At 39.0% G+C, this 23,333-nt stretch overlaps 1 protein-coding gene, 1 long non-coding RNA gene and 1 other non-coding gene across 3 annotated transcripts in view; 1 reads left to right on the top strand and 2 right to left on the bottom strand.

Annotated features, from left to right (window-relative positions):
- Positions 1 to 898: 898 nt before the first annotated feature.
- LOC124164296 lies at positions 899 to 19,882 on the bottom strand. The gene is made up of 2 exons (XR_006866019.1): positions 19,739 to 19,882; positions 899 to 1,697 (listed from the first exon to the last, which is right to left on the bottom strand). It is a non-coding gene; the product is annotated as an uncharacterized LOC124164296 (long non-coding RNA).
- Trnae-cuc lies at positions 15,064 to 15,135 on the bottom strand. The gene has a single exon. It is a non-coding gene; the product is annotated as a tRNA-Glu (tRNA).
- An 88-nt stretch (positions 19,883 to 19,970) lies between the features above and the next one.
- Positions 19,971 to 23,333, top strand: part of LOC124163594 (coiled-coil and C2 domain-containing protein 2A) — a 150,386-nt gene continuing 147,023 nt past the window's right edge. The window contains exons 1-4 of the mRNA XM_046540606.1: positions 19,971 to 20,396; positions 20,500 to 20,585; positions 21,507 to 21,659; positions 22,096 to 23,041. Of these exons, the coding sequence (XP_046396562.1) occupies positions 22,829 to 23,041 (213 nt within the window). The 5' untranslated portion in view covers positions 19,971 to 20,396; positions 20,500 to 20,585; positions 21,507 to 21,659; positions 22,096 to 22,828. The remainder of the gene's footprint in view (positions 20,397 to 20,499; positions 20,586 to 21,506; positions 21,660 to 22,095; positions 23,042 to 23,333) is intronic.

Here is a 23,333-nt window from a genome sequence, read left to right as displayed (position 1 = left end):
TTGAATGGCTGAAAGACAGCACCAGCGATGGTTTCAGCGACGGAAAAAGGGACGTGCCGGGTGTCGGAAAAAGGGATGAGATTTCCATCCCTGGAGCCATCTCGGAAATTAAATGCGTGAAACGGTCATTTTTTCGCAATCATTGGCCAAACGCTGTAGCTGTCCCTCAAAAGGGGTGGAAAAAATGACCGTGTGATACAGTATTAAGATTGTTATACTGTGGCCCTCCATTTCTCCCTTCACAAGCTAGCTACCTCAGATCAAATGTTCTGACTTGACACACACGAGTTGACAGCCATATATGACACAAGTTAGCCTAAATAGTGAAGCGAAACGAGAGATATACCGGCACCACCATCTAGCGAGAGGCCAGCGAAACTGACAATCGATCCAGTCGGCCATCATAAGTCACCCCCACCCACGACAAAGACAGGGAAGGGAGTGGGACGGTCATTTCATAGATGGCGCCCAGGGACAAAGAGGTGACACCCGATTCAGGTGCGCGAGCCATACGATGAGCCAATCTCAGCATGCGATGACATCACAATGACATCTTAACAGTGGACCCCAAGCGGTAGCATGGCGTCACGAAATGATGTGTGTTTTTTTGAGCACCACCGTGATAACCTTTCGGCAATGGTGAAGAAGCAACAACACTACCCTTCCATTTCTCGCCAGTCAATTTTATTCTAACTCAGGGGTTGTACATGGAAAAAGAAGAGGAAAATCCCTTTCAGCTAGGCCTACAGTCTTGACAGATTAAATTCCTTCTTCAATTCCTTGAGGAAGAATTGAAAAACTTAAAAAATTATAGATTCAATAGTGAAACGAGAAGAAGCTGTTCACCATTGAGTAAATACGATGGCGAAAGGAAATAAATTTACCAATCGAAAAGTAATTGTTCGTTAATTGTGTTGTATTACGTTTCTTTGCACTTACTTTCACTTACAATAGGTACAGCGTAACAGTTTACAAAATCATACTGATGGTTACTAATATTTGAATTCAACTTCCACCGATGCTTAATATTCCGAATTTTGTTTTGCCCGACCCGATATCCCCAGGAAAATATCCTTTCCGGCCATACCAAGTGTTTATGCCCTTTAAATGAAACTCGGCTTGGCCTTCGGTCTTGATCAGCTTTCTCCGCACATATAATAATGATAATTAATCATTTATAATTCAACTAGTGGATTGGCCCATTGATACTCAACGGAGGTGATTTGAGGAGAAAGTGATAAAATTATGAAGGATAATGCTAATATATTACCAAAAAACAGTTATGACTCGTCCTTGTTCTGTGCTGAAGTTAAGATAAAAAGCCATGATACTGCGGAAAAGACGGATCTAAAAATGTAAAAACGATAATCCTTGCTAGGTAAGTCCTTTTTCATAAAATATTTTAACGCTTACCACGGTGTTCTATAAAAGAATATCACAACAGCAAAAGATTCACAATGTCTGGACAAATAAACCCTACGAAAAACCCACTGAAAACTTATCACTTAAGAGGGTAAAAAAAATATTTTTGTCAGCGGTATCATAACATTTTCCCGAATAAAATGTTTCTTCATCACATCCAAAATGCCATTTACCATTTCTTCTCTTGCGAAGATTTCACAGAATTATTCCCTCTGGTGTCATAAATTCCTACATTCAGCCGCCATTCAGATAAAGGAGAATTCCCGCAGTAATGCCTGGGAAAAGAGAAAAATTTAGTATCATTATTAATACGATTACAATTGTTTATTTTGATTCACGTAAGCATAAAAATTTGACTGTTATGAAATTTAAGTTGTGTATATGCAATCATTTGTATGTTTAACGTATTTTACACAATGAAATAAAATTATTATCGTATTATAAATATATTTAAATATTACATACCTAAATTTATTATAAACAATTCACGAGCTTACACTACGAAAGTTTATATTTCACCAGATACATAAAAAATGCTTTTAGGCTTCACACATGCGTTTCATGTCTATTTATTTTCTTTTTTTGTAATTAACTCTTTTGAAAGATATTACCCCCCACTCAATCACTCAATGTTTCAACCCGGAGGTTGGTTTGGATAGGTGAGGGTAGAGCTTGTGAATTTTAAAATATTCAGGTTAGGGGGAGATGGCACCATTCTCTAACGCACAACGCAGTACCAGGATTTATTACTTTTGTCAAATTGTCAGAAGACTTCACCCGGAATATGAATCCCGGAACCCTTGGGGCTGCGGCCATAAAATTAGGGGTCTGCCAAAACGAGCCTATTATTATTATTAAACCTTTGACCTCACCATCTCATTCAATCTTTCGTCCTCGACATCTCTTTAAATAAGTGTACTAATTAGAGTTTTGCGGGAAAATATACACAAATAAATATCCTTCATCTCGGAAAAGTTGTAAATTTTGTCCTCGCTATTCCCATTAATGCATAATACTACAATTCCGAACCCCTATACCTGTATTTTGTTAAACTTATTAATTTTAGGTTACCTCTTCACACAAACGACATTTTAAAACCGACAACGTAAACACATGTTTGATTGATTAAGTTTTATATTTTGTAAACTGGGTGCTTGGGGAGAGTTTTTGGCTCACCGGTACATTTGGAAACGCGCCTTCAGCGCGGCCGACGTGTGAGAGGTGTTTCATCACCTTCGATCTGATGACGCTGACTGCAACGTTGTCCGTTGTCAACAAAAGCCAACGGTAGCGGTGAGTTTCCGAAATAAAATGCTGATATCATTTGATAAACGCCGCAAAAAATCTTCGACAATGAGCTTCGATACTTTTCTCAAGTTTTATGCCGAGCACACTTCATTTTTTTTGTACATATATTGAGCATCACGTTCCGCACGACTCGCGGCTCAAACCATTCCCTGTCTTGACCCGCAGTCCCGTAATAGGGTGGTTTCCTTTTTTTAAATTGCCTAAGTCGAAAGATTATTACTCCTGGCGTACGTATTTCACGATTTTAGATTTTTAAATGACGATATCTATTTCTTGCGATTAAATGAAAAGTGAACATTTTCAAGCGCGCGAAAACGCGACGGCTAAGTATGAATGCTGGGAAAATCCCATGTGACGTCATTATGGTTCCGGGTGCCGTTGCGTGAGGATACCTTGGTGCGAGGCTATGAGCACCGCTAAGACGCAGGTTGCAGGCAGGTTGCAGAGTACCCTGCTAGAAGTTAGCGCTTGGCTTAAATAAGGATTAATAATAACCTATCAAACGAAGGAAACTTTCCGACCATAGGTAATTTTATTAAGTGATTATTAAGAAATTTTCCCTGAGCTCTGTGCCACATGCATGCATTGGCAATCTCAAATGATGTAAAACTCCTGACCACTCGTATACAATCTAGGCCCCTGTGACGCCACGTGGAGTGTCATCACAGGGGCGTCAATCTGGCCTTTTTCAAATGGGGTTCAAATTGACCATTAACATTCGTTTAAACAGGAATTTCTAAAACCAAATAATTTGTATATCATGAAAACCCTAACGAATAGCAATCAATGCATTTCGTTTTCTTTGATGAAGGAAACTACATCCATTGAGGGAAGTCCACGAGCTCTAACGGAAGAGGCAGAATGACGGAAAAAGCAGAGATGGAAAAGAAGGGGTGGGTACGCTGCTGCGGACGCAATCTGCCGACAAGCTGTCGGGCAGCTCGAGGGTGACGTGTTGATGAATAAGGATGGAGCTGATTGGTTCAATGAGTGGCATTTGGCACGAGCACCTCTTCTGAGAGGAAGGGGGCGGCTTACGCACTGCGCCAATGCTCACAGCTGTGCACCGCGTGGCCCTCATACTATCTTAATGAAGTACGCCCTCGGTAAGGGACAGATGCCCATATTACGAAACAGCATCCTTTTTCCACGGATTCGATCAAATGTACCAAAAATATTTACGGAAATTTGCGAGGACAAACTAAGGTTACCACGGTTCTCATCCTTCCACACGGGAGCATTTCATGACGATGTATTTAATCCATCCCGTCACTAAAAAAAATGGAATGCTTAAACCGCGCAAGGGATCAATTGAAGTCGGTGCTATAACTCTCAAAATGGCCGCCTGCCATGTATTTAGCATGGGAATATTCGCAACTTGGTTTTGCGAATATTCCCATGTTTTTCCATCCCTTGTTTTTCGAAATGTCTCTGTTTATTCCAAAGCGGGGACAAAGAGTTTTTTTTTATTTATTGAACTTCGAAATTTAAAAAAAGTTCATTCCAAATTACATGTCCGGAGAAAAATGTTTCAGTTTCACATGGTTTCCAATGAATTTAAACGAAGAGTATTTTCGCAGGTCGCATTCTAGGATGGCAAGATGAGCAATTTCTCAACTTCAATTAGGGTGGGATTATAGGCTTTTGGGCATTTAGGCATTGCTGAGACTTCAGTAGACACATAAAACATCGACATTGAAAACGGGAAATTCGATAGATCGAAACCAATGCGGAAATACCGTATGTAGATATAGGTATACATATATTCTGATTTAAGTGAGTCTTTTACTAAAATTTACCACAAGTTGAAGGATAAATCGACAGCGACCATAACTGTGGAATCTTTTATTTCATTCAGAATTGACATCCAGCGCGTTTTCTTCAGATGGTAGATAGAAAGGATGCTTTCTATTGACGATTATATTTTCCAAAAATTGCTATAATTGTCTGATGGAAAAATAAAAGAATAAACTTTGAAGGGTACAATTCATACATTTAAAAAATACGACACGGGTAGTATGGTTGCATCTCCAGGTGCAACAATCATGCATGCATCTCCTTAATTATCAAATCCAGTGCGACAGTAAGGACATCTATCCAGTTATATCCATGCACATACATCCATCAGTTATTATTGTCTGAATTACGTCATACAACCAATTTTTTATTTCTTGATTACGAAAAATGACTATAATTAAGTGTTGTTTAATGACTGAGAACTATAGAGACTGTCTACCGCGTTCTACCATGTGTTCAAAGAGAGAAAGCCAGCAGTGAAAAACCGCGGTGAAAAGCTTAGTTATCTGCGATTTGCTGATGATATATCAGTCAAAGCAGAGACATATAAGGATCTGGAGAAAATAATTTAAAAATTTTGAAGCAACAATGGCTAGATAAATGGAGGAAATAAATGAGACGAAAACGAAGATATTGGTATGCAGTATAATAGAAAAGGTTGAGACCAAAGTTCAAATAGGAAACCATAAACTTGGGGTTAAGAAGTTCTGATACCCTGGTACCCGACGAATTAAGAAGGATGTAGCCACTAGATTAGCTGAAGCCTAGAGGGCATTCCTGAAATGAGGAGAATTGGAGGAGAGCGTTTATGCTCTAGCTACTGCTAACTGAGAAAATTCGTATTGCCGAGCTCCTAGATAAGCGGATTTGATTCGTGGGCGATGGTTGAGTTTGTTCAATGGAGGTATCGATATGTAGTAGGTGATGGAAGATGAAAACACGAATAAAGTTAGTAATGAAAGATTAACCGATGGCTGAATTTAGCGGAATGCTTAACATGTTTAATCATAATTATTCTACCTTAAAATAGAGTTGAAGAATACTATTGCTTCCGGGAATGCTAACGGAGGGATAATGCACTACTTCAAGATATTATAAGACATAAGTAAGGTGTGATGCAAAAAATTTTTAACTGTGCAAGAATGTTTAGATTTATGAGAAAAATTCTGAAATTAACTATACCATCACCCGCATGAAAAGACGTCACAAAACCGAACTTGCTTATTACTTGAAAACATTGGAAACAGTAAATAAGAAAAATTCGTTAAAAAATCTAAAAAAAATTAAACAGTGACCTCTGTTGGCGAAATGTACTAGTATCTATGCAGCTCTACTTCTTACGGTGAATTTTGGTAGGCTGAATTTAGATTCACCGGAAAGGTAAGTCAATTACTATGAAGTCATTATGATGAAGTCTCCAGCGGCGGGGACTAAACTGTTGGAATTTTAATTTGTGACACGGGTAAACCCAAAAAATAAGGATCTTAATTACTCTAGAATTTGATCACAAGGAGGTTTTGAAGAATAAGGATTAAGCTGAAACTAATTCCTATGCCATCACAAAGTTATTGTTCAACGCATAGCATTCATCAAACTTTCATCATTCAGATGGTAAATTCTGCAAATACAATCATGACTAGAAATTTACTTCAACGCAAACATTATCACGGGTAAAGTTTATAATTTGTTGCTAACTATAAGGCAAGTTCAAATACTATCATTGGCTTTCATCGCTGATGGGTGTTTAGGAAATAAATTCAACATTCTTTCAGCGCATCATGAGCTTGGAAAAAATTGCTAACTGAGACTAAGTTATCGCTGTTAAAACTTAAAGACCAAGTGCGACGTAAACTAGTAAGAAAGATTTTGTGCTTTCCCGGCGAATGGACTGAGTGAAGAGTTCTCGGGACCGCCACCGGGTCAGGAACTACATATCTGCCGAAGCGACGTTTCGATGTCCGACTCGGTCATCGTCCTCAGGGCTGTGAAGCCAGCACATTCACAGCCCTGATGCCAGCATCATTCACAGCCCTGAGGACGATGACCCAGTCGGACATCGAAACGTCGGCATATATGGAGTTCCTGACCCGGTGGCGATCCCGAGAACTCTTCACTCGTAAACTAGTAAGTTCGAGAAAAGGCTCGTTTAATCGCACTACCGTCATGTTCCAAGGTGATCGTTGCTCCATTTGACACCAATTACGAATTCTTTATTCGCTCTCCATTGTCTGTTAATTTTCTTAGGTAATATATTGGTTTTCATTCTTGACTGAAGACGAAAGCGAAAGAATAACTGATTAGCATTGTCCCCAGATACGATGGGGGAGTCATTAATGTTGGAGCCTCTAGGCGTTTCGCAACTAGAAAACTCAGCGTATCCACAAAAGAATATATAAAAATAGGGAAGAAAAACTCGCAAGATTTCTTGGCACCAGTCTAAGACAATTTCGAAAACTTCACGCCCATTCCAGGGAACGTCATTTTTGTGGCCCGCCATTGGTGTACGAAGCACTGGAATTCGTTCGGGCGTCCAAAAGGCGTGACCAGATTCGCAAATCAAGGCGCCATAATGTTCCCTTAACCAACGAAGGCAGTCATCTCGCCTAAATGAAGGAGGCTCATCGCGACAACGAGACATAGGGAAGAATTCGAAAAAAGTTAAGCCTTCGCACATGCATTTTTGGCTAACTTATGAATGAAAGGTAGCATTTGTTTTCCTCTGTTAGTGCATGTCACGAGAATATATGGGATCGAAGCTGAAAAAAATTCCATAAAAAATACTTACCTTCAATATTCTCCTTATTGACTCAAATTCTTGCTGTAACTTGATACATACGCACAATAAAATATACGAATTCATTTTCCTTTTCATAATTAGTGAAGCTTCCATTGTTTATTCTGAGAGCTGTCCCAGCGAGAGAATCTAGTGCAACGAAAGCATGTGAATGAGTAATCAATGAACCTTCGGCGGTATATCATACCACGTAGGAAGATGATCTCACGTAAAATGGTCATTTCGTGACAATATCTTACCTATATCTACAAAATTAATTGGAAATTTTGGTGGAAAAGCGCAAAATATTATCAAACGTATAAAGATAATTTGACTAAGTAACTAATTTGTTTGAACACAACATCGTGAAACATGTTCATGGTTCTTGACTGATGAATAACATTTTACGTACAAATCTTGATAATTATATAATGATTTGAATCAGGTGAATTTTTCTGAAAATCAAATAAAATGCTCAAAAGAATTCTAAATCCTCCAATTGATAGCATACCATAAAATCAAGAATTGAATAGAATCCTCCAATGAAATGTCTACCGGTCGCAAGAATAGCTGCACTTCATAAAACATGGAAATTAAAGAAATAGCGTCCGGTAAAGGCTTAAGGTTCAACTGCATTCATTTCCCATAACTCAAAACATACTGTAAATAGAAAAATACAAAAGCAAAGTAGTATAACTCGATTCAGTACCGTTGTTGAATCGAACAATTACCTATTAATATCGTCGATTTTGACTGTAATTTTTCCAAATCCTAAGAGTAAAAATATGCTCCGTGAGAATTTTTGCCAGAATAGCTCCACTTTCTAGAACAAAGAATGAACATGAATACTTAGAGCAGAAATTTCAATTATTTTCCATTACTGAAATGACGATCGAAACAAAATTGAGGAGAGCGAAGCATATCCCTCGATTCCCAGTATAGTTCGATCGAACCCCTTTTCTTGGCACACACGATTTAACCATCGATGACCAGTTGAGTAAGCCTTAAAAAAGTGTGACAACCGTCGATAAAGATGGCGTACGAATAGAATTCTCCATCATGACTCGGGCAAACAAAGACGTAAGAGGGAGAAAATTATTACTTCTCTTCTAGGGCGCGCTACCCCGTATTTCAAACGAACCGCGACCGCGCGCGGCCGTCTTTGGAGTGTGAAAAGGGGAAGCTGTCGAGTTGAATAAGAGACGTGCCCAGACGGCATGAAACGGCCGAGGGAGGCGGACTGAGACAAAGAGGGTCGAGGGAAATAGAGGACACATCGAACGACCGCTTTAAAGCTTCCCACACCCAATCAATCATCATAGGCCCTACCGACAAAAGAAGCTGGAACGATTGACAGCAAAATTATTTACAACGAGTAATCAGCTTAAAAACTGGAAAAAAAACTTCAGACGGCGAATATATTAGATATCAACAGCGGAGTATGCAACTCTTATAAATTGTAATGAATAGAGAGAAATTGATAGACATTAACTAAATTGAAAAAATGTAAATTTCCAGAATAGTTCCACTTTATGGAACATAAAATCAACTGGAATATCTACAGCATCGAACGACCACTTTAAGGCTTCCCACACCAAGTCAATCATCCTAGGCCCTCTTAAAAATTGGAAAACCCTCTGACGGCGAACAGAAATTTATAAGCACAGAGGGAAAAGCAGCTCTGAGAAATGAAATGTAATCACGGATATAATAATATTGTATGCTCCACAAATTTTTTAATTGCCCAAACCAGGTTTCGACAGTATTCACTGTGTCATAACTATGGCAGTGTACCGAGCCCAAACCTAGGTACGACCATTAAAAACTTTGTGGAACATGCAAAATTAGTGTATCTAGCGTATCTGATATTATGTTTCCTGTAAACATTTCCGACAAATCCATTGCCATCCACCATTAAGTTGGTCTGACAAATGGTTATAATAACAATTTGTCAGCCTCGGTGGCGGTGGGGTGAAGTCCTCGCCTGCCAAACCGTAGGTCGCGGGTTCGAATCCCGCCTGAGTATTTGGTCCCTATCCATGGCATGGATGTAAGATTTCACTTTTTCCCGGCGTATGATGGCGGTGAATTCTTCTCGGGTTTCCATCCGGGTGAGCTCCATCTCCATCGCTGCCGACGTTTCATTCGGCCATTCGGCCCTGATGACGATAGAAAAGGATTCTATCGAAACGTCGGCAGCGATGGAGATGGAGCTCACCCGGATGGAAACCCGAGAAGAATTCACCGCCATGGCATGGATGCTTGAGCCCTGCTCTGTTAATCCTCCGTTATAAAGGCCTCTACGAACTGTTTACGGGGAAGTTGGAAACAAATAAATAAAATATCCATTATCCCATCCATATAACAGTAAAAAAAAACCCTTTCCTCCACTGTTACCTCAACCGAGAACAACTCTAGACACTCGTAGGACCAATTTCCCAAAATCTCATCCTGCGTTTAACAACTTTGCTCTAACCTCAATCCTTCGATGAGGTAAATGCAAGTAGATCTTCTCAAATGTTGCACCTGTTCATCACAGCGTTAGAACAAAAGGGGTTAACAATCTTCATACGATGCCTAGAAGGAACTACAAGTTTCTGAGATGGAGAGAAGGAGAGTATCCCAAGGTTAGCGTGGGAGCTGCACGAAGGACCCCGACAAGTAACACTACTCCATCGAGGTTAGATAGGGCTCCATATATCGGGGTTATTAGTACAATTTTCGATGTAACAGCCTCACCCGGTAAATACATTTTTTTATGTTTAAAAACATAATTCACATTAAAAATTTCAATTAAATAAAGTCCATCTTCTATTTTGTGAAAAAGTTAGTTGCATAGAATTTGAGCCTAAGCCCATCTATCAAAGTTAAGAGGTCACTTTATACGTAATAACCGGTCGACGCTAATTATTTTTCAAATCAAATTGTGAAATTATTACACTGGTGTGTCTACCAATCGCTCCGGGTCAACTTAACCGACCGCGACGCTGAGATTTTGCCAATTTTGACAGCGATAAAGAAAGGAAGATTATTTCGATGCCTAACGCAAAGAAGGAGACAAACGTGAACACCTCTTTCATCCTTAGCCGTCCACGCATTTCTATGCGTAACCATTCCTGACGCCTTCCCGAGCCGACGAGCACAAATGAAGGAAGAGGTGGGAAAGGTTGTGCTGATAAATCACCGATTTTTTTCGGGTATCGTCGGTAGTGGAGAGGAGGTGGCGGACGGGAGAGGAAACCAAGGCGGCCCCGGTGAGGTAAGCCCCAGCCGTCGGCAGATGGTTATCTCCAAAGAGACCCGCGGACCCCCACGTCCTGTCTCTTTCCTATAAGGTTGGTGGCGGTGCGCGGGACTCAAATACGGCACTTGCCTGCTGATGACGGGGAAGGGCCGCCAGGTATCGACGGACGTTAGTCCGCCAAGATGGGCGTGTCGCCAAATCAGGGAACGGCCGTTGACTCGCTGAAGAGCTCCGAATGAAGTATAGCCAACACGAGGAATGACAATATGGCAAAAAATAGGGGAATATCGTTGGGCCGCAAATTTTTGTGCAGTGGTATCGGGCGAATTTCATTGCCAACCAAATAAAACCTCTGATGAGCAGCGTATGGGGCTTTCAAAAATCAGCGAACGGCCGTTGACTCGCTGAAGAGCTACATATAAAGTATAGCCAGCACATGGAACGACAAAATGGCAACAAAAATGGGGAAATATCGTCTGGTCGAAATAACATCTATATACTACCCCGCAAGCTGCTTCAAATAGGCGTATGGCGGGGGGTGTAAGGTAGTCTTCCACATCGCAGTATTACATCACATATAGTAAATTTTCCCATACCTTCAGTACAATTACTGTCGCTGTCCCATGATCTCCACCTTCACTCACTGCTGAAGAACTGCTGCTCTCTGCCCCAAGCGATAAGAAGCATAATTGTTGGCGGCCTCAACATCTGAAACCACCTCAAATAGGCGCATGTCGGGGGAGTTAAGACTTAGGCCAGCAGCCGTTTGCACTTAAAAGGAAATGCTCTAAGGAAGTTGCGTATTATTTATTTAAGTATTTGGTTGTGCAAGGGAAAAAACAAATCCCATACTTATCCGGTCGTCAAAATTTCTCCCTAAATTTATCGCTTCTGTCGTACCTAGACATGTAGTGGGGTTTTGATATGATGTCCTCCGCGTCGCTCTTAAAGATATCCATTCTCAATTTCTCAAGCATCGGGCGGAATCTCATTACCAACCAAATAAAAACTCTGATGAGCGGGGTGTGAGGCTTTCAAAAATGATTGCCTTACTGTGACCTGGGCAATTTCACCCCAAATCATGCAGATAGTGCAAAATCGTGTCAGGTGACCATCGCCGATTTCTCTTAAAGTTATATATACATATTAAAGCGGCATCCTTATGATGAATAATGATCACACTATCTCAAATCAGAACTGAACCTTTATAAAGTTACCATCCTTTGAACATCTCAAAGAACTTGAATATCTCAAAATATGTCATCTCTAGCGTCACGAATCCGGGACGCTTATTTCGGTTCTTAGGTTGCCAAGATTTGGCTACACAGATGACCTTATATAGCCGTAAGAAGGCAATTCTACAATGGTAGCGCGTGTCGCCAATTTAATCGTTAACATGAGTTATGAACCGCTAATAATAAAGAAATTAAACGCCCACTTTACAAAAAGAACCAGATAAAATTTTCAACGAAAATGTTGGTAACATGATCTAAAGCCGTAAAGGAAGTTCCGCCCAGTCAGCGAGATTCTAACCAAGTACTCGACTCCAACTACTCGTAAAACTGATAGAAAATGCTACTCCCACATTAGGCATGCTTCTTTTATAATCCTAAATTACAAGCTAAGCGGGGATTTTGCCACATTTTTCGAAAATTCGAAATAGCGCATTTACTGCGCTTAGATCACTGGTGGCACACTTGGTATTCTATATTTGTACTTTTTCCTCGGTCAAGAACATTATCGTCTGCAATTCCAGAAGAAAAATTATTCAAAGTAGGTACATATTAATGGCTAAGTTTTAACAACACGTGTCTCAAATTCGGCCGTTTTGAGATAGGTATCTTAAACGAAGTATAATAACATTAAAAAAATGAAATACATGCAAAAAACAACTCTTTGTTTTCAAATGAATGCTTCTTTTTCAGTTTTATAAACTTTTGGTTTTTAATTTTCAGGGCACAAGTAAAAAAATAATCGTTTTTCTGCTCTCCTGAAAAGTTTCTATTTTTGAGATACGTGTTGCTAGAACTTAGCCATCGATATATATATTTTGTATATTTAAAGTGCTTTTAAATATTAGTAATTTCCAAATGCGTTAAAATACTCTAATATTTTATGTATATTTAGGAAAACCAAAAATATTAAAGTGCGGCAAAAAAGCCGCAAGCGTGCACTGGCGCTAACCTCACGGACGCTAGCTAATCGTTTTTCTGCTCTCCTGAAAAGCTGCTACATTTGAGATACGTGTTGTTAGAACTTAGCGATCGATATATATTTTATATATTTAAAGTTCTTTTAATTATTAGAAGTAATCCAAATGCGTTAAAATACCCTAAAATACTGAATAGTAGATGCCTTCACGGTGTAGAAATCCATCTAACTGATTTGTGAATGAAAAACTTTGCTGTTTCTACAATTTGGAACTTTATTTTCCTGACTAGTTTCGATACACCGTATCATATTCATAGGACAAGCAGTACAAGTAGCGTCGTTGTGGGTTACATAACAAAAAGGGGAAGAGTGGAGGGGTGGGAAGGGGGAAAACTTCCACTACTCTACCCCTTTCCCCTACCCACCCCTTCCACTCTTCCCCTTTTTGGTATATAACCCACAACGACGCTACTTGTACTGCTAGTCCTATGAATATGATACAGTGTATCGAAACTAGTCAGGAAAATAAAGTTCTAAATAGTAGAAACAGCAAAGTTTTTCATTCACAAATCAGTACCCTAAAATACCCGAAACTAACGACACGGACGGTGTAGCTAAGGTTTAAAGCAAAGTTAGGTTGAGCCTGAATCACACGATCATCCGTTCCGTCCCTCTTAGTGATCGCTCGAGCGATCGACTATTGTAAACAGCGATTGGGTAGCAATCACCCAATTTTCACCGAAAATAATCCCTACCTAAGTTACCATCGTAGAATTAAAGGAACCAGAGAGGTAACAGGATGGTCTTGCAGGATGGTAACTTAGGTAGGGATTATTTTAGGTGAAAATTGGGTGATTGTTACCCAATCGCTGTTTACAATTGTCGTTTAGCACCTGATAATTATTCTAAATGGGATTATTTATTTATAATATTGAAGTACAAGAATAGACAGATTTAATTTTAGGAAGCTAGAAGCACATTAAAAGGCATACAAAAATGTATGCGTCAGAATTTTTATAAAGTGATGCAATGGCAAGTAGAAAATTATGTACAGAAAACTCCAGTAATTCAATTAATATAACACTCGATTAAAACACATTCCAGTAGCGATGTTTTGGATTAGATCCTTATAGGCCACATCATGCTTATAATTTAGAATAATTTCGTTAATTAAAATCAATTTAATCATGTCAGCCAACGCAGCGGATGTATCGTTCATTTTATTTCAACAAATGATTTGAATTGAGAGCATTGTGACAACGGATCAAGAGAAATCACTTTGAAGGCCACACGTTTGACACTAAAATACCTCATCATGAATGTAAGAGTTTGGGAGCATGAATGAAGGAATTATATGTATTTCATTCACAATAGGAAGGAGTGATTCTCAGCGAAGAAAGAAATCCCTAGGTTTACTCCGGTGTTTCTATGAGGCGTGAAATATGTCAAGTACCCTTAATATGGTTGTCACCGTCAATTTCCTCCTCTCTCGCAAGCGACACTTTGGACCGCTTATTTCCTCAAACTCAACCTCCTATCCCTCGAAAGCGAGCGCTTCCCTTAACGTATGAAGTAGAGCAAACTCCCTAAACGGAGGGCTCCTTCCGCTCTCTTTTAAAGTAGACCCACCAGTCACAACTAAGGGTCGTTGATACAGACATAACCAGCGGGGTAGCCAGGAATTTGTTCGGGGGGGGGGGGTCAAAAACCAGGGCGAATTTTTTAAAAACAGGGTACCAAGTAGAGGCTTTTAAACTAATTTAAACATAAACATTTTCATAATCGAAATAACTCTATTTTTTAAAGATATATTTTGTAAATTCATGATTTTTTAATATTTTGTTTTCTTTTAAGGTGTAAAGTAAATTTGTTTTTATGTTTTGGGGGATCCGGACATCAAAATTTGGGTCTTCGGTGTTTAAAATGTTGAGGTTGAATCGTTCTGGGATCCTTGCATAACAGGTATGGAATTCTTAAGAAAAGCAACATAATTAAGATAAATATTTCTGATACAAAAAATTAAGTTAAAAACAGATAACACGTGGAAATTATGGATAAACGTTCATATTACATATTTTTTTAAAGTATATTCGACTAATTACGGAGTGTGTTAGTTTTTTTCATTATTCTAACCAAATCTTCAATACACTGTCCCCGCCTGCTAAGACGAGTGGCCACGGCAATATTTTATTGTTAGAATTTGATACGTGTCCTTCCTCAACAGTAAAATATGGTATATGAGGGAAATGAACAACAAATATCAAGGAAACATAAAGAAGATATCCCTTGAAGCTAAGATACACAATTGTAAAAGTTCTACCTCGGTGAAAAAAAGTAAAAGGCTAAAAAAAGCAGAGAGACAAAAAATTTCCCGTACCGGGAATCGAACCCGGGCCTCCCGGGTGAGAGCCGGGTATCCTAACCACTAGACAATACGGGATGTTGAGTAATTGAGACAAATTTATAAAATTTAAATTGCTAAGATATTTAGCCAATATACATAATTTAATTTTATATTTATTGCAGTGTTACTGACAAACGTTCGAAGTAACCATGGATTAGCTCTCATTTATTTTCAAGTTCTGCGTTACATTCTCCTGCCTGTCATACCCAAGATGAACTTCCTGTTTGAGCGTTCGCAGTTTTCGTTCATGGACACTCGTATACGCTGTTTAATTGTTCATCCACAGGTGCGTCAGGATCACATGTAAAACGAGTAAATGTTTAACGGAACTGTAAGGCATTACCCACTCACCGACTGTGCTTATTTATGACATAATCACCACATTAACGCCGAAATGAGGGGAGGCGGCAAATTCAAAGCCAGCTTCGTTCGGAATAGTAGGCCACACACATTATAAGGGCCTCGATTGATCTATTACATCGTTGAGCAGCATTCGATGAACAGTATTAAGACTTCCTTCCAAACTTTAATTAACCTTGATTCTCTCAAACCTCCCTACGAGGAAATTTTCTGTGACCATTAAGTCTTATTTTAAGACCATAAGCACGGTGTATCTACGATTTACCTATTGATCCTTATGCAATTGAAAAAATAAGATTATCTGTTGTTTCGATGCCTGGCAGAAGAGTGTGAGGGTACTCTACTATAACTATTTTAACGGTCATTTATACAAGGAGTTTTGGTCTCGGATTATAAGAACCACAATATAGCCTTAATAGCCCTGATAGTTACGAATTGAGGAAATTCTGGTTCAAACTGCCGATGTAAACTCAAAGACACTGGAGCTAACTAAGATATAGTTTTTCTTCAAAATCAAATAGGCCAGAAATTCCGTACTCTTACATATTCAATGCCGAAGTTGAAATTTAATGGTCTCTGGTTTGAGAATTCATTCAACAGGCCACGTTTCATATCAATTTATTTTATTTTAAATAGTGCAAATAAAATTTCTGTACATTTTATACAGATAAATTCATAGTCATTTCTAAACAAATGGACACGCTCAAATTTCACAAATTTTCTCAAATTTCTCGTCTAGCACCTATTTTTTCATTTGTTGCAAACCTCTGAAAATTGGTGTTTCTCATTTCAGAAAAGTGTACCACAATATGCCAAATTTGAAATAATTTGGAGAAATTCCGTTTGATAATTCCACTATTTCATCTCCAAACGGTCAGGCAAACGCTCTTATCATATTTGAGATTTAAAAACAACGTACAACAATTACTGTACGAATTTTTCTCTTTATTTTATAGGAAAGTTATAAAAATGAAAATATTAACATGTTGCATATATAATGATAGTTTTCGAGACCCTTCCCACGAGAGCGATCCTCTTTTTCACGCGCTGATTAGCGAATGACCAATGACCGGCAAATCTGTCTTGTTGACCTGGGTTCAAGACTTAAATGATCGAGGCTCCGCAATACACTAAACAAAAAGAGCTTAATGATAACCATATTTAAAATTTTGTCTATTTTTTAAGCGTCTGGTGGGGAGGCACGTGACCCCCTTAATCTGCCTACGGCTGGACCCTTAGCGGAAGAAAAAAATTCGCAGCCGCGGAAAAAGGTAGAAACACGCTCGAGTCTGTCGGAGTAAGGGCAATATAGGAAGTAAGACCGCGAAAGCGGATGAAAGGAGATATGCAAAGGCTACACTGGGGGGGGGGGGCAAGAGAAGGAAGGGGTACGTAGTAGAGGGCAAGGGAGGGGGTGGGGAGACACACGGGATGTAGCCAATCAGCCCCTATCGACGGTCATCCGGTCCCACGGCCCGACAAGCGGCCAGATGAACCGCCGACAAGGGGACGCCTCGCGCTCTTCACTTACCTATCTGACAAACAGCAGCGCCCCCCTCCCCTCCCCCTCGAAAATGTCCTACAGACTCCATCACACCACCCTCTGAATACAGCGAGACCCCTTCCTTGCTCAACCGAGTCCTCTCCGGCCACAATCCCTACACAGCCCCCTTAAAATAATTGAAGGAAGACTTAAATGAGCAAGTGTGACATAGATACGACGTATTTCGTCGCCGACCCTCTGACACCCTTATACTGTGATTCCCACACTCAATCAGTGATCCTACGCATAGGGCAATCTATCGTCACGTGAGGGACAGTCGGACACCTCTCGTAATTGCTCTTTTGATTTCTTTTCTAATTTAAAGAAAATATGGTATGGATATTTATAAAAATATTCCCTCACGCATTTTCATACTGTAAAAGCTGTTTCACACGAGGTACGTCGTTGCGCAATCTGAAGTACGTGCGAAGGCGCAGTCAAAATTGCGTCGTGTAAAGCGGTGAATTACTGAAACGCATGCGAGCATGCATGGATGCGATATGGTAAAATAGGCCCTGCTCTATTTTTGAGCTCGCATTCTCACAATTTCAAAAATCTTTTCTGTGCTTACCTGCGCAATGACATGCCCTGCGTAAAACGGCCAAAACATATTACGATTTACATGGATTTTTCTTATAGGGCTGCAAATTTCGTCGTCGGTGGGACAGAAAAAAAAAACTCGGTCAGGTATAAGCAACAACACAACACAACAATGATTCCCATTCTCACCCTACAACAGTGATTCCAATTTTCAATCAGTGATCCTACGCATAGGGCATTCTATCATCACGCGAGGGGCATTTGCACACCCTTCCTAATTGGTCTTTAGATTTTTTTCTTATTTCAAATACATATTGTATTGGTTTGTTTCATGATGGCCTGATGAAGACAATCATCGAGGGACAAGTAGATGGCAAGAACGGGAAAGGAAGACCTCGAATTGAATACATGGGACAGGTAAAGAAGAATGTGAAAGAGAAGAAATACGCAGGTGTGAAAACATTAACTGATAAGAGAGTTGGGTGGAGAGCCACGTCAAACCAATCTAAAGGCCGTTTTACACGGTACACGGAATTGCGCAGTCTGGCGTACGTGTGAAGGCGCAATCAAAATTGCGTCGTGTAAAGCGGTGAATTGCTAGAACACATGCGAGAATGCGTGGGTGCGAGACGGCAAAATAGCCCCTGTTCTAATTTCGTTCATGCATTCGCGCAATTCCACGCCATTTTAGAAATTAATGCAGCTCTAACCTGCGCAATTCCGTGTACCGTGTAAAACGGCCTTAAGGAATGTTGATCATTGACAATGGTCATGATAGGTATATTTACAAATACTCTCTTAAGCATTTTTCATACTGTACTCTATTATGATTTGCATGGGTTTTCCTCATTAGACTGCAAATTTCTGTCGCCGATGTGTCGGAGAATTTCTTTAAAAAAACTGTTTAAGGTATAAGCAGCACTTTTAAATGTGCTGATACAATTAAAAAATGTTCCCTCGACCATTAAAGAGTATGATTTAGACTGGGAAATTTTGTGTCAGACGATTACTCCTCAGAAGGACCTTTCTCTCCACCCAAATAAATCAACTCAACTAACTCACCCAATAATAAGCAATGATTGAAGAACATAAATTCACATAAGAAATATTATTCTCAGAAAGGAAGAAGAAAAGGTTTGAGATAAAATTATGTTCCAATACAAATAGAAGAGAATAAACATTCATCAAATTTCCAAAATGCTTAGGATAAAATGCGGAATTTGGACTCTTTGAATTTTCTATTGAAAAGGAAGCGAAAAAATTCTTTGCAATGAAAATATATTGATTAATTGAATGACATACTTCAGTGAGAAAGCTGCACCCGTTAGGATAACAAAATATGCATGAGAAATGGTATTCTGAGGGATTTCATTACTCCTTCAAGCTTGAGATCAAGCAAGTTAATCATGGGCGAACCCAGCGATGGGAAGGAGGGGGCAGCTACCTCCTCCTCCCTCCCCTAGAAGCAAAAATCGCAAATATCTTTCAGGAAAATATTATTTTTCCAAGCAAATTATTTTAAAAACTAATAAAGAGCTGTAACAGTTTCCTTGAAATGTTGATTTCATTCACCTTTTCCATGCTTAAATCTTACCTACAACTTGAACAACCATGGCTTGACCCCCCCCCCCCTTGTTTTGACCCTGGGTAAGCCCTTGAAGATAATCCTTAGATCTGAAACTTAGCGCTTAACAAATCTCTTATCTCATAGTGTATAAGGTACCTGAAGAACCGGATACGACAACGAATGAGACCTCTCGCTTACGTACAGATAACTCGCACCCATTCATCCCGGATTTCACAATCTTTTCAGATATGAGCTGACGGTAGATCGACCTGACGGAGGAAAGTTTCAACGCTAGCGAAACTTGTCAGCACCAAACAACACAAGTCAACCCAAATTACACGAAAGTAAAAAGCAACGCAAAAAAACTTATCCTGTATATTTCGATCGTCGTAGAAGCCTAGGCGCCAACTTACATGGTTGAGCCACAGGCCCAGGCAGGGACAATGATTTGCATTAATGTAGAGAACTCAGATTCAATAGGATACCCAATTCGTAATTCAAATAACATGTATCCAAAACCGAAAAAAGAAGCAGTACTCAATAGTAATCCCAAAAACAGCAACAGTACCATGGCAGCAAGTGACAAGGAACAAAAATTCAAATAAAGAATTGAAGATATTAAGGCCCACCTGACGTTTTAGTGCCGACTAGGTTTTCTCCGATTTATCTTCGCTGTATTAAGGACTACGGGCAGAGGAGATGTCGCTTCATTTCTTCACATTTTCTTCAAGATACTATAAAAACTACAATACTGGTGAATACTCCCAACCTCCGTTCACCACCGTTGTGGACGGAAATAGGAAGGAGTAAAACATGAAAATAATTGCGTAATCATGAGCGCAATACACCGAACAGCTTCAACTAGCATCGCTGAGAATCCACTTTCATCTCAATCCGTTAACATCCAAGCAGTGATTGAAACGGAAATGGTTACAAAAATTTCTGTACTGAAGGTGGTTATAAAAATTGTGAAACAGGTTTTAATTCCCAACAAATGTTATGAAAGCGCTCGGGCTTTCTTCGCATATATTATCAATACCTTTTTTCATTATTCTCACAAGGGAAGGGCATCACTTGCACCGATTAGCGAGACCTCCGTGATGTCTGATCCTTGTCTTGCCTTAGTCTCTGTCTAAACATATGTGCCTTGGTTTCACGTAATGTCATGTTATTATCATAAATGTATGCCGATTTCAAACAGCGTTTCTGTGAATGGGCTCAATTTGTGGTCATCATGCAGCAGCCTGAATAAGTGATGGTGCGCCATGAGAAGGATACATTGGGCTGGTAAGTACATTCTGATAATTTAGCTTACGGTAAAAATTGTAGGTTTTGAAGTTTTACACTTTATCAGAGTTTTAATTTGCATGGGATATGTTTTTTATTGAAGCTCCGTGCTGGACATGAATGGTATGTCTTCATCAAAAATATCTACTGAAATTATAAGTGCGAAAAATAGGTGGCCTTTTCATGAAGGTAATTGTAGATTTTTATCAAAACTGTCGTGTACTAAGAGATAAAATACAGTTGTAGTAGCATAGCATTGAGTACTATATTAATTCACTCGACTTCTAGCTAGACCTAGGTCTTCTTGGTAAAGCCTACCAATGGAATTTAAGAAATTTAATCCCAATAATTCTGTGTCATACTCCTCAAGACGAAGTGCCTGCATCCTTTCTACCTTTAGTATTGAAGCTTGGTGGTTATTTTCGTCGAGAGTGTCATGTTCCGGTCTTGTTTCGACAGTGTACTGATCTCTGTTACTGTGTTCAATCTTTTCTAAAGTATATCAATATCATTATCTTAGCCATGAAAAATTACTTCCATCTCACATTTATATTTAATTTCTCTATGACATTCTTATAAAAGCCTCGATGAACCCAAACACTTGGAGGACACGTTTATTGTGCTCTGTATTTTTTTGCAGGGCTTTGATAAAAATATATATAGGATTTATCTTTTAAATTATCATATTAAAATTTTCACCAAGTTTTATAATCTAATGATCCTATTAATGTGAAAGTATTTCACCTTACAAGGAAATCTTAGATAGTTTCCAACTTTTGAAAGCGCGGAAAATGTGGCGCTAGGGCACCTTCAGATGTTTCCTCGGGGGTAAACAAACAAAGTTTGAGCAAGGTTGTGTGACTGAATTTGTACATATTTTGGCATTGCTTGAATATTATTATTATCATCATCATCAATGTATTCCATATTTAAGTGCCTCTCTTGATTGTAGTAACAACTGAAGTTAATGTTTGATTCATGGTAAGACTGTGTGGCGATGGCAAAATTGTTCAACTTAAATAAACTCTTGTCCATGTTTACTTAAGTTTGAAGGTTAGAATTTCGTGATAAATATCATATGCTTGATTTACACCTTACCCTTCTAATTAGGCGTAATCGGCCATGGCCTCAAGAAAACTTTTATTTGGACAAAGTGAAGAAGACGAAAACGAGCGTGAAACTGAGAATTATGCCACCAAAAAACCTCCATGGAGTAGTAGCGTTGAAGAAAAATTTAGTGCAAGAGAGAAGCAATCGGCATGGGTAATTGATGTTTTTATATATACAACCAGTATACATCTATGATACGTAGATTTGGTTCAAACTTATGACGTCTTCATTGACCCTTTTAAGCTTAATATTAGCGATTTCTCTATAACTTACTAGAGTACTTTCGAAGGATTTGGGATCCTTTTAACAATGCCCTTTCTCATCCAGTATTACTTCCTTTTGGCTGGCTTTAATGGATAAGCCATTTTATTATTTGATGTTATCTCCCTAATCAGACGTAGTTGTTGTAGGTTTTAGTTGTACAGTTTTACTTGTTTTGGCGTGTATCATCCAGTATATATTCTTCTATTACTTTGTGCATTTGTATTGTTAAAGTTGGTTGAACCTCATACTGACACATTTCCTCTCCATTTTCAAAATCCGTACCGTAAATTAATGGTAGTTCACTTAATTCTTCTCTCTTTTCTAGGATGATGAAGATGTTTCAAGTATCCCAAGCCTCCACAACACGGAAAGGTTCGCATTCGATAATGCTGGTTATGTTGTGTCGGAGATGACAACAACTGACGATGTTAACTATAAAGGGAAGCCCAAAAAGAAGAAAAGAACAATGAAGAAGAAAGGGAAAATTACTGAAAGTGGTCGTGATGTGATTATGAAAAGTGATGAACATAAAGAAATCCCCTTTGCAGAAACTGCGTACGGAACAGGATTTTTGGAATCTAGGAGACCTGCAAGTCAGGAAGAGGGGAAAGTGAGACAAAGCCATCATGAACGACTTCCAAGAAGACCAGAAAGCTTTGTAATTTACTTAGTCATCACTCTTTTGAAAGCACTTGGCACTTTTGCTTGTTATTCTGTGATTGCACCAGTTTGTTGATAGATCCTTAAAGTAAGGATTCTTTTCAATGAGTGTATTTTACTTCATCAAGTATTCATATCCTTTTGGGGGTTAGATTATATAATTGAAGTTACTACTTAGATGTTTTTTTATGGTGATGCACAATGCACCATGTTTTTGCTTTGCAATGGAGCACTTTCAACCACCAGAGTATTAAGTGCCACATGATTATTCAGTGAATAACATGTGTTATCTGCGGCTTTCCTTATTATTGTAGTTGTTTTTCGCATATTGACTCAATTGTGATCCTTTGTTAAGCTTTCATTCAAATTATTAAAAGGCTACTACTACAGTGAAAGTGATGGAAACCATTGGAAGAGGTAATGAGGAATCAGAAGATGAAAGTGCATCATTGGCAGTAAGATCCAGTATGTCTACTCCTATCACCCAGAAGCAAGCAATTTCATGGTCACCCTCGCCAATTCGCGGGAGAGGAAATAGCAGGCTCCCTCCATTACCAGCATTCCCTGAGGAGTCCACTCGTATCAGTGCTTTGTGGTTAAATGCGATGGAAGTAAGGACATTCAGCCTACTTTTTATCTTTCACTTTAGAATCTTGTAAATTGATCACTAAACTATATAGCTGCACTGTTTTTAGTTGGACTCACGGTTAAACTAGTCACTTAATTTATTTGTCTTGTAGTATTGGTCTAACAAGTGATTTTGTATAATCTATGTTTTTTATTGTTAAATTATATTTTCACCTTTTGCAGTTTTTTAAATTCATTCTTTTAATCTTTCCTTTCTCCACCATCTATAACTCAGTTAATTTCTTATAGTCAGTATTATACGGTAGGTACATAGCC

Source organism: Ischnura elegans, chromosome 8 (genome assembly GCF_921293095.1).
Source record: "Ischnura elegans chromosome 8, ioIscEleg1.1, whole genome shotgun sequence".
NCBI classification, from domain to species: Eukaryota; Metazoa; Arthropoda; class Insecta; order Odonata; family Coenagrionidae; genus Ischnura; species Ischnura elegans.
This window is presented reverse-complemented; position numbering and strand designations above follow the sequence as displayed.